A 12679-nucleotide genomic window follows, 5' to 3' on the forward strand; every position below is an offset into this window, starting at 1 on the left:
TACTCAGTTTGGCAAGTTGGGTGAACGAATTGGACAAAAACGTATACATATAAGTCCAGTCAACAAAATAATATTTGTTAGCTGAATGATTATGCTCTTTCCATTCAGTGAACACAAAATAATCAATTGACGCCCTTCAACAAAGAAATCTTTGTTCAAGTTACTTAATGTTCTTTGTTGAATGAACATTTTAAAGTTGGATTTTTTACAGTGTGTGCTTTAAAGGTTCTCTAAGCGAATCTGTGTGTTGATTTTTTAAATGTGTTTTCAAACAAACTGAGTGTAGTTAACTCCTCCCCCTCCCTTCCGTGCTTTCATGAATGCGCCCAAACCCAACCCAAATCTTTCTTGGCGTTTATTGGTTAGAATACTTTGTTACGGTTTCTGGTGTAGGTTTGGCCAGTTTGTTGTTATTGCAGTTTGTGGAGCCTGAGCTGTCTACAGAGATCGCGTTTTTTTACAGTTTGATCAGCGGACAGGAAGCAAGCGGATAGTGAGGAGATGTTTGCTGTATGTAACAAAAAATGTTTTATGGTCTAAAACGCGTGAATTCGCTTAGAGCACCTTTAATACAGACTGTTTGTGTTAAATTCTCCCTGAGGGAATTTTTTTATTGGTTGTTTATGTTGTTTTTAATATGATTTAAGACAAGCAATGTGCAGATTCATCATTCAACGCCACTGCTGAGAAGTTTCTCCATAAAATTGGAGACAGTCTTATTCAGTTTAACTGTCAGACAGTTTAAAATCGTCTTGGTTTCCAAGGTCACAACCATGTAACCAATCACATCAAAACAGTCAAACGTGTGGATCAATAGTTTGAGTCATAGATATTGTGTTTAGATACCAGTCGTGGTAACCGCAATCCCGTATTTCTGCGTTACTGACAAGCCAACCCCATGGATGACATCCAACCACAGTTTTCACGTTAACATCATGAAACTATGCCCTTCTTGTTACACATCATACATGTATAATAAAGCCCAAATAAATTGTCAAGATTTAAGAGAGTAATTTGTTTTTCAATTCAAAATGTAATACTAGGCTATTCATATTTCATATAAATCATTTTCCAGCTCGCTTAGATTTAAACATTTGATTTTTAAAGTTTTGGAATCAATTCAGCCAATCTCCGGGTCTGGTGGTACCCCTTTTAGCATAGCTTATTTTTCCTATTTAAAACTTCTCTTCTGTAGTTACATCATGTGCTAAGACAGACAGAAAATTAAAAGTTGCGATTTTCTAGGCCGATATGGCTATAACTATACTCTCATTCTGGCGTAATGATCAAGGACTTTGCTGCCGTACCATGGGTACAACAGGCGCAATGATATTATGCAGTGCATATTACACAAATACTCCCCTGTTATTGAAAGTTACCAAGGGGACTATTTTCGGGCGCTGCGTAATATCATTGATATGGTAAAAATCACATTTTTAACTCTAGGGGAGCTGGAAAATTTGCATATTTTTTAAAAAAGTGGAGTGTTCCTTTAAATGATGACACAACCTAAATGACTAAAAATTATCTCTCCAACTTAATTTATCCTAAATAATGATTCATTCGTTTTTATACTTTATAGATACACGTTCATTTATCTACTAGTATATTATTGAAAATGCCTTATATTAATATGCATTGTCTTCTGTATTGCATTCGTTTTGTACATTTACAGCTGCACAAATACTGGCTAATTGTAATTTCATTAAGACACTGCTGTATACTGTATTGAAGTTCTGTGAATTTTCATTGGAGCCTAAATGATGTTCTTCAGTTTGTTTTTTCAAAAAATAAATATTTATATTTAGCTGTATTATAGCTTGTGTTAATTTTTTTCTCATGAGGGGAAAGACATGCAGCACACTGCATTCTATCTCAGTGCTTTTTATTGTTTTGGATTTAATAATAATTTTATTTTAACAATTTTATTAAATAAAGGCTGTAAAACCACATACCACGCTAGTGAGCCACGCTAAATCACTGCAAGGGAGATTCCTTCACCGTGACAGCCCTAGACGCTGAAACGGTTGCAGCACAGCTGGTTCTGCTTTGCTTCTGTGCTGTTTACATGTGCTGCTCACATAGGCAGGGTGAGTGCGGTAACCTGTTAACATCAGCACTAAAAGATTTTTGCTGCCAAACATGCACTTCATATATATACTGTGTGAAATCGAACTTAGCAGTTGTGTGTCTAAAACTGCCGAATGTAGCATCTATTTACTTGTATATCTATGTCCCGAGATGGTACAAAAGAGTAGAGGTGGGGGCTAATTCAGATATTCATAGATCCGCGTATTGTAAATGAGGGTGAAGAGTTGCATTCAAGCTGTTTTAAAGCATGAATAATTTACTGTGACAGGTAATCCTTTTATATACTGTATGCTTTTATGATGCTTAAAGATGAGTTTTAACTGATCCCAGGTTAAAATTCAGTCTCCAGAGAGCCTTTAAGATGCTTTTGGGGTTCATGGACATTTTTAACACCCTAAAGCTGTGCTCCTGATGCATTGCATCACACAGAGATGCATATAGAGGTGATTATGGTCATTGATATATGGACATTGCATTATGGGAAATGAAGTTTGATATCTGTCTCTCTCTCTCACTGTCTGTCTGTAGTCATAAATGCAGTAATGCGGAAGTATTTTCTTCAAGCTAATGATCAGCAGGATCTAGTGGATTGGGTCAACGCGCTCAACAATGCAACTAAAATCACAGTAAGTGCACACATGCTCAAAATAACGTGTGAATGTGTACGTACACCTGTATCCATGGAATGCCTTACAAAAATGTACCATGTTAAACCATAGTTTCTAAATAGGGGTAAAGCATGACAGTAGTAACACCAAAGTAATTTTAGACAAACTGATAAAATGTTTAATTTGGCAAATTACATAATGTGTTTATATTGGCATTAGCATTTCACAGCAATTTTGGTAATAGGCAATAATTGTTTTTTATAAAATTAACAAGAGTGCAACAGCGAAAGAGTTTTGTTTTCTTTCACTCTCTGAGTGCACGTGGTGTCACACACGTACATACACAAAGGAGGTTAAAAGTTCCTCAACAAAACCCTGTCCTGTTTTATTTTTTTTAACTGTGCCTTTCTCATCCTGATGGCTTTTTCCTTCTACTAGTCACTTGGCTGACTAATGGGAAGTTGTATTGTTTGAAAGAACCTCACCACTGAGTCATCACCGCTTCAGAATTCCCTCACACATACATACTTGTACATTCTCGCTCTCTCTCTCGCTCTCGCTCTCTCTCTCGCTCTCTCTCTCGCTCTCGCGCTCTCTTTCGCTCTCTCGCTCTCACTCTCTCTCTCTCTCTGTGTGTCACTATGCATCACACTTCCACATGCAGTGGCAGGAAGCACTCTCACTGTACGCCAGACACTGGCCTGATGGATTGAAGGAAACTCCGTAAACCTTTGTTGAGTTTCACAATCGATTGTTAATTCATGTGTGCTTTATTCATGTTTTTTTGCATTGCTGTTGTTGATTACTGAAACCTTCTCTTTTTAAGGTACCCAAGTCCTCTGATGGCGTTCAGGCTGAGAGTCAGAGGTTGGCGTCTAATGGCAACAAGAAACAGGGCCCGTACAAAATGGAAATTATTGCAGGAGTCGCTGTTGTCACACCAACACAGGTACTTTTAATCACTTAGAAGAGTGGTATTGACACAAAATACATTTTGAAAAAATAACACCTTAAATACGCAGTTTCCTGTTTTTCTACCATTATGTAATATGAAGAGTTCAGATGCAAAACCCTCTAAGTATGTCATAAATTATTTTTTTTAGGGGTGTCCCGATACAACTTTTCATTTCCGATACCAGAATTCTGAGGATTAGCCGCGACTACTGTAATTTTTTTAAACAATTTAAAATTGCACACACACACGCAAAATGTTAAATGTGTGTAGTGCTTTCTGCTACATCTAGTATAATTTTAAATGTAAAAAACAATAATTTAAAATGATTTTCAAGGATGTTAGTAATTATTAATCGTGGCAGTGTTTAGGAAATAACATAACGGGTACATTTGACCAAATAAGTATGCTAAATACATTTTCCTTAATTTCATTAACTGTCATGTGTGCAGATGGCTATTGTGAGGATTATGCACTTGACCGGACCTTTTATGCACATCCCCGGTGCAGAATTGATGCACTTGAATCATCCTCACATGTGAATCCTTGCAGCGCAGTAGAACGTTCACAACTGTTAAAACACAAAAGCCGTTTCTCAATACCAAGTACGCCAAATTCGGACTTGTGTCCTCCTAGTTCGGACTTGCAAGTTCAGACTCGGAAGAACGAACTTCTGACGCGAAATGCATTCTGGGAAACGTCGCTGTCATAAGTCCACACAAGTCTCCTCAGACAATGGCAGGTCGCGGACATACCTGGAGTTGCAAGGAGGTGCAGAGCCTCAGAAATGTTGTGGCTTTGCCGTTTGCAGTGCATTAAAGCATTGTTTTCAATCCGCATCCACGCTTCATTCTGGAAATAAACAGTTGTATAACAACAACTATGTATAACAACCATGTGGCCAATGAGTGATGTGGATGTTATCAAATGACTGAATTTTGGTTTCGTTTCAACTGGTGCAAACCAGAGCGATCAGTGTGGTGTGAAAAGAAACCAAAACTGCTAAAAAAGCTACAAAGTATCATTTTTGCTTTTGGTCCGGACCAAATGAACCAAACTACAGATGTGAAAACACCCTTAATATCCCTCTTTTTGCAGGATGGAGAGGGGGGACATGGGGTTGCAGGAGAGAAGATGGCTTTGAGGAAGACTCCCCACCTGCACAGTAGAGCAGCACAGGATCACAGTGCGATTAAAGCAGGATACTGCGTCAAACAAGGTGCACTGGTGAGTACACAGACTTTCAGACCCTTTATTGTAAAATAAGAATTGGATTTGTTTGAGAATTGAAATGTTGTATTAGGGTTTAATTAATTTTCCACAATTTTTTATCCATTTTGCATCTGTTTTTAGATGAAAACCTGGAAACGGAGATATTTTGTTCTGGAGCAGAACTCCATGAGTTACTTCAAGTCTGAGCTGGTATGTTTTTTATTCTATGGCAGTAATATTCATTGTTATGTACTGAATGCTCCTCAGTGCTGCATGCGCTGTCATTCCTGTATCTAACAGATGGTCAGTGCGGAAATCTGAAAAACAAAAGATCAGTTTATTAATCATATTAAATATTATGAATTGTTCCTTTTTACATTTTATTCACCTTTGAGGCTTAAAGAGTGTTTATAATTATCAGTTGATGTATAACAGCTTCTGTTACAGTGTGTCAGATGGTGTCAGACTCAAGTTTTTTTTTTTTAATTGAATAAATGTGATGTGAATTGAGTAGTTTACTATGCCACGAGGGTTTTTCTTTTTAAATTCTGAGCAAAAGCTAAAGCAAATACCAGTGTTCTGCCTCAACATGAACTGCACTATGCCTGTTAAATTCTAAGCTTCTGCCAGCTGTGTGATTTTTAAGTGTGTGTGTTTTTCTGTGTGTTAGACAATAATAAAAGGCAAAATTGTTTAAAGACCATCTCGGATAAATTGACCTGTTGACGTCAGTTGGTTGACTCTTTACTAGTATAAACCGCAAAGTGGACAACATTTCATGACAATAATCAAAGATGTGACTGTGCTAGACACTGAGCACATTTACACATGCTATTAAGATGCGCTTTGGTTGATTGGAACACAAGTGGATAAGTGAGACACATTTCCATTCACACCTGGTGTTTTAATCGGTCTCTTTTGTCCATTTTCAACCACTCCTGTCCTAATTACTTTGAGAAGATTGTCTATGGGCGAGTCGTTAAAGAAATGATGGGTAAGGGGCCAGTCACACCAAAAGCGCTTTAAATGCTTGAAACGCAAGGCGCGACGCACTGCCTTTTTTAAAAAAAGAGCAGTGCGACGCTGCTTTTCATATTGCTAAGCAACCACAGAGTCAGCTGTCTTGTCAATCAAATATTGAAGCGTGCGCGCTCTTTTGCTGTTAACTGTCATATTAGCAGAAACTTTAAAAAGAGGGTGCTTGTTCTGACGTTGTTTGAGGGTGAGAGGTGCACAAACACGCAGGAGAGAGTGAGCGAGTGGAGTCTGGTTCTTCAAAGCAACTGTAAACTTCCCTCACCACAACGTAAGGTCCGACTTTCCCCTCATTCGATTGGACAATGGAAAGACGCGAATGACGTCGGGCGCTTCTCCGCTCTCAGCGCTCCTTAAAAACGTGTGCACGGTAGGCGGCAAAAAAACGCAAGGCGCTCGGCGCGCATAAACAGCACGCAAACGCGCCCTGCCAAAAAAGGCGCCTGCAACTGCCATAAACGCTTTTGGTGTGACTGGCCCCTAAGGGGCATGCACACCAAGTCTTTTACACTGGCGATCGTATGTTTTTTAAATTGTTTTCAATGGAAGCGAGTCTTAAAAAAAAAGCCAGCAACTGACGTTTTTTTCCGCGCTGAGAGTTAAAAAATATTTAACTTTGATTAAAAAGATCAGCTCGTCAATTTCAGTTTTCACACAGCTGTCCAATCACAGTGGAGGAGGGGGCGGGATAAACATCACAACAACTACAGGCGCATTGTACAACAACTGGTAAACAAAGCAGAAGTATCACAGCAAGTAAAATCTCTAAGCTGAAAAGCTGGGGTCGGCGACTCTGCGTCTGCCTGCTGTTTTCAGCCGTGTTTAAAAGCTTTGGTGCGCACATCCCCTTAAAGCTAAAGAGCTGCTTGTGTTGTTAGTAAACATGCTGTTTTGTACAGTGAAATATCAGAGAAAGCTCATACATATCTTCGCTGTCCGATGAAAACCACGTATGTCCATTTTGCTGATTTTTAGTTTTTTCAACGGATTGAATGTCCAGGTTCATTTCCATATAAAGTATGCTTCACATACCTAAATGGCCAATGAAAAGTTGTGAAATCATGTCATCTAATTTTCACGTATATCCATTTGGTGTCAAAGCAGTCAATCACGCAGCGTAATTCCCGCCCTGTGGAAGCATCTCGCCGGTCTCGTGAAGTTTCATCGTAGCTTAGCACTGGATGTAGCTGAATAAACTTAGCATGGTGAGACAATGACTTTCCTTCATCATGGTAAACATTTCCCCCTGACGCCAGACGTACGTCTAGGAGTGACAAAATTACGGTAGGACTGTGAAAACAAAGTATCTGTCTAGCATAGGTGTTATTGACACTGGGGACGCTGTGGACATCCCACCACTTTTTGAAAGCATTGGTTAAAATGTTCTGAAAGATCAAGCGATGCTTAAGACTGGTTTTGTCGTCCAGGGTCACATATGTTACGTTGTATGCTTATGGTGTGTTTTCTTTCACATATGTAATAAAATTCATTGTAATCATTGACTAAACGCACTGCTGTTTTCTACAGTATGGTGCTTTGGCATTGTTCGGTTGAGCTGGTGTTGCAGGGACTGTTACATATGTGCAGTTGACATTGTTGAGGGTTTTATGCTGAGTATTTTCTTGTTGTTGACTGGCCTACGCTATGCCCATTTTTTTATTGATATTTTTCCCGTCCTGCAGTAATGTTTTTTATCTGATCTTTTGTCGCCACCACTTTTCAACACAAACTGACGCCCCTGCTGTCTAGCATTACCATGTCAGTGTATTGATTCATTGTCCCTTCATAGTTTGCAAGAGACATTTAATAAATGTATAATTAATATTAAATAAACAAAGTGTATTTAACTAAGACGTAGGCTATTTAATAAACTGAGCGTATTCATCTGTCAATATAAAACGCGACTTGGCCATTTTAATTAATGATCGGAAGAACGCGTATCGACCACCGTTACTGTAAAATATGCACGTATGTCCATTTAAACTCAATTTTGGTCAAATGTGGATTATATCATTACACTGGCAAGAATATGGTTACATGTAAAGATGCCGTAACAAGTATGACAACGCTACATTCAACTGCTTTTGATATGCAGTGTTTTTTTTCACTTTCTGAAAAGTAACTGTTTTGGACATACGTGAGTTTCATTGGGCAGCGACGATATATGAGTTTTACATAACTTTCACAAGCTCGCCAAATAAAAAAAAATTAAAGAGGCGGAGAGTACTAGCCACTTAAGCAATGATAGACAAAAGAGCGAGCCAAACACTGGGTTTGTGCTAGAAGTCTGGACCGATTGGAAAACATTGTGCATGGTACATCACACATTGGGTCAGTAGGCAAAGAGTAGCAAAGTACACTCTGTTTACAGCTGTATTTAGCATTGTGGACCTATTATCCGATCGGCCAAAACACATCTTAATACTAGGTGTAAGCAGGGCTATTATATATTTCTCTCTTCCTGTATTTATCTTTTAGGAGAAGGATCCTTTACGAATTATTTCTCTGAAGGAGGTGCATAAGGTGCAGGAATGCAAACACAGGTACAACACACATGCAGAATGTCAGCCTATCACTTGCTTTGTTTTTGTCAGGTTGTTCTAATATTCTAATAAGATCTATATTTACAATAAATGTGTAGATTTAATATGAAAACTTTTTTCTTTATATTTTTAGTGAAATAATGATGCGAGACAACCTTTTTGAAGTTGTAACAACCTCCAGAACATTTTATATCCAGGTAAGGTGTCCTGGCACCCCCCCCCCCCCTTTTTATTAAAATATTTTTAAATATTCAATGTACTGTCCAAATATGTTAGGATTTGCCCTCCTTCCCTTAGAATATGGTTCATATTCTTTTGTAAAATATAACTTGATCATTTATTTTGTGTAATTTACTTTTGTGAGAGATCTGGCACTGATTTAAAAAAAAAAAAAAAAAAACAATGACCAAAGCAGCTTAATGGCTTCTGACAGCAACCCAAAAAACACAAAAATTTTGCTTACCAGTTTTGCACGGGCTAGCGCTACAGTATTTGCATTTTCTAGTTTTTTCCATTTGTTCTGTTTTAGGCTGATAGCCCAGAGGAGATGCACAGCTGGATCAAGGCTATTTCAGGAGCCATCGTGGCTCAAAGGGGCCCGGGCCGATCCGCAGCCTCTGTATGTACACATACATTTACATCAGCCTGCTGATGCACACACATACACGCAACTGAACATATCCACATTGCCGCTTTGCCTATGAACAAAACAACAGACTATGAGTGCATGAACCGGGCTGAAAATCTGGCTTTTTATGTACTTAGTCTTGGTGGTTTATCTTTTATATCTAAGCAAACATGTGCTGTTTTTCTTTGTCTTGCTATTTCTCTTAGTCACACACACAACGCACACCCAAAAAAGTAAATGATAACCTGACTGCAGTGGTTTGGGTTTAAGATTGGTGATCGTGTTTAGTATATTAATCTAAAAATAGAGAGTTTACTTATATATGTGTGGGCTATAGTCTGTTTAGTAGTCTCTCGCTCGCTCGCTCTCTCTCTCTTCCTCCCCACCTACAATAGGTCTAAAAAGTATTTGAATCCTTAAGCCGCACTAAAATGTGTTGTCAGTCATTGTATTTCACAGTTCAAATTATCAGTTCAAGTGGCTTTTAAGACAAGCAAAATTGTCAAGATAAACATTACTGATATTTATTAGCCGTTCTGGTAAATAGCGTTGTAGACATTGCGCCAATATAGGGCACATTATACCCCGGGGCTGTTTAATGCTTTATTCTGATTGGTTGAGAGATGTTTCACGAGTATGCATTATTTTGTAATAAACGCGTATCAGACCTGTCTTAAAATATCCACCAAAGCAATGTGTCCTGTAACCGTGGTATATAAGTGGAATAATTGACTCCGGTCCTTTGAATTATTAGAAAATAATTATATTCAAATAATTCAACGGCCAGTCGACAATTATACATTACGTACCATCTCGAGGTAGTTTTCTTATTCTATTCCCCTTTCTTCTCCACCAATGCTTTTTGTCTATTTACTGTGTTGTCAAATAACAGCCAAAAACATTCAACATTTGCTTGCAGATGCCACTATATTTGGTGATTTACTGTCTAATGCTATGACTTCCTAAACTGAAGTGTGGTTAAGTATCAGAATACTTTTCTGGGCCACTGGTCTTCCTCTAACGTAGCTTTGCACTGTTGTTTCAGATGCGTCAGGCCAGAAGGCATTCAAGCCCTTGTATTCAGAGGTACACGCCACGTGTCACTCAAGGCAGCACGTATGTGAGCTCCGCCCCCTTGACCCACCCACTTTTTCCTCTTCCCTGCTTCGCTTTAGAGTCGCTAACGCAAACACACGCGGATATACAATCTTATACTCTTCCACTTCGCTTTTAAGAAATCACTAACTTCACGCGCACCCCTAACTTCTCCAGAGCATCTCTCCACTGGGGTGCTGCTCAAATAATGCAGAAATAAACCGTCCGTGCCAGGATACATAATTTTCCTGCTGACTTTACCTGGTAATTGTCTTGTTTTACCTTCCTCATCTGTTTTTCCGAGTTGCTCCCTCATTTGAACTAATGGTTAATATTGACGCCCTTCTTCATGTCATATGCTTCTGCCTCTCTGCCAGCCCACTGCAGTCTCTTACACATCCAACACGCATGTTTCATGTATCTCAAATATGCTGCGTTCAGTTTTAACAGGTGGTTCATGACATTCATTACGGATGTGTTTCTTTCACCCTAATAAATCATGCAGCAAAATACAATAAGGATTTATAGATTTAACCTTCATTTCCTTGTAACTTGCACATCATATCTAAACCTCACAGATGTACACAGTTTTTTATGCGTGTCTGTGTTGTTTTTATTTTTTTGTGTGTTGTATTTCCCATTACTGATCTAAGGATTAGTATATTAGTTTAAGGGGCAGTTTCCCGTACAGGGATTAGACTAGCCTAGACTAAAATAAATGTAAAAGCTGTCCAAACTGAAAACAACTTGCACTGATATATCTTAAAATACATCAGTGCCCTTTGTTTTGCCTCAAAATGCACACAGGTAATGTTTTAGTAAGGCATGTTTGTTAAAACTAGTTATATTTCCTAATTAAACTAAGGCCTAGTCCTGGCTTAAGCTAATCTTTGTCCGGGAAACCACCCCTATATGTTACTGCACCTGTGAAAACCCGGCTGAAGTGATTTTTCGATATTTTTTTACATAAAATCATTCTATATGGAGTAAAGAAACGTTTGGTGAAAAATCACCTTCATATTTAATACTAACTATGTAAGGCCATGTAAAAAATTTGATGGATTTTATTCTCAGAAAGTCATGTTTTTGAGAATTTCTGATTTAAAAATAAGCTTATATTTAACGCTTCATCAAAATTGAACCATAATTTCCCTGTCCATCTGTCATATACCATGTAAAAGCTAAAATTCTCCTAAATTTCAGTAATATATGATGTACATTCAAAACATAATCAACACAAAATCAACACAAAATGACACATATGTGTTAAAATTACACATAATGTGTTAAAAGCTTAATGCACAAAGATGTGTAAAAAATTAACACATCCTTTCTAAAAGTGTAGTGTCAATAAAATCAATAATTTCATGTTGGAGCTGATGATGTAGTGCAGTGGTTCACAACCTTTTTCATTTCAGGGCCCCTCTAATATTTTAAGCCCCCCCCCCCCCTTAATTTTTTGAGTTTGGCACAACTATACAATGTAAATGTGTTACAAAGACAACCAAACAGTAATGCTGGTGAATGATCTCAGCTTCTGAGTGGATATTTGACGAGCTCCCTGATCTCTGCTTCAATACAGTTTTTAGACATTTCTCATCGCAATTGTTTATATGCATTTAAAACCCGCATTTTGAGGACCTGAACGATATATCTTGTTGGGATGACGCGCGGGTATTTTCGTTTATTATAGCTCAAATGAGCATGTGACGCGATATTCTTTTATGCTGCTGAATGATCTCCGTTTCAATGCAGTAAATGACGAGGTAACTTACCTGATATCTGCTTCAGTCCAGTTTGCTGACATTTCTCGTCGTGAATGTTGTAAATCCCTCATTTTAAAGAGTTGAACCAACTTCATGTTGCCATGACGCGCGTCCTCACTACGGCACGTGCGTCATTGTTTATGCATCTCATTTATCATTTTCTGATAACTGCTTCAATCTAGTTTACAATATTTCTCGTGGTGAATGTTTATTTGCATGGTATCTCTCGTTTTAAGGAGCTGAACCATAACTTTTGTCAAAATGGGACACACCCATTACGGGATTGTTTCCGCTTCTTGTTCACACAGAGGGTTTTCCGTGTATTTGACTAGGTCCTCTTTCCGGCAACGATCCCAGAAGATTAACGAGACGAGTTTGTGTTCACACAGACACTTGTCTGGCAATTTTATGGGTATTTTCTGGGACCAAAGGTCTGTGTGAATGGGGTTTTATTGTAGCTGGACCTAGAGCTGAGGTCAGCTCACTCAATACAGGGGTGCGTTTCCCAGTCGGAGGTCTGCAGCCTCCATGGGTCGCATTTGTAGGCTGCGTCCGTCATGAAGTTTTATTTCAAAATATTAACATTTTTCAAGTTGACTATTATTCTTATTTAATTGTATATTGTTGTAACACGCTTATGACTTGAATTACAAATGTCATACTCAGTTAACTTAAATACACCAGGCGTGTAATGATGGATGCAGCCTGCATATGCGACCTAGGGAGGCTGCAGCCTTCCAATTGAGAAA

The 12679-nt window shown here is 38.4% G+C and overlaps 1 protein-coding gene across 6 annotated transcripts in view; it reads left to right on the top strand.

Moving 5' to 3' along the window:
* Window positions 1-12679, top strand: part of plekha1a (pleckstrin homology domain containing, family A (phosphoinositide binding specific) member 1a) — a 42537-nt gene that overhangs the window by 26850 nt on the left and 3008 nt on the right. For 3 of the 6 annotated variants that reach the window (XR_008635659.2, XM_055171470.2, XM_055171471.2), the window contains 7 exons: window positions 2620-2717; window positions 3526-3648; window positions 4750-4878; window positions 5005-5073; window positions 8377-8441; window positions 8575-8638; window positions 8971-9060. Coding sequence is in view for 5 of the 6 variants with exons in the window: in XM_055171470.2 (XP_055027445.2) it covers window positions 2620-2717; window positions 3526-3648; window positions 4750-4878; window positions 5005-5073; window positions 8377-8441; window positions 8575-8638; window positions 8971-9060 (638 nt within the window). In the remaining variant the exon portion in view is untranslated. Of the gene's footprint in view, window positions 1-2619; window positions 2718-3525; window positions 3649-4749; window positions 4879-5004; window positions 5074-8376; window positions 8442-8574; window positions 8639-8970; window positions 9061-10114; window positions 10186-12679 lie in introns of all 6 variants that reach the window. The other 3 variants (XM_055171472.2, XM_055171473.2, XM_073869380.1) reach the window with 2 other exon arrangements.

The sequence above is a fragment of the Misgurnus anguillicaudatus genome, chromosome 7, assembly GCF_027580225.2.
Source record: "Misgurnus anguillicaudatus chromosome 7, ASM2758022v2, whole genome shotgun sequence".
In the NCBI taxonomy this organism is placed as follows: Eukaryota; Metazoa; Chordata; class Actinopteri; order Cypriniformes; family Cobitidae; genus Misgurnus; species Misgurnus anguillicaudatus.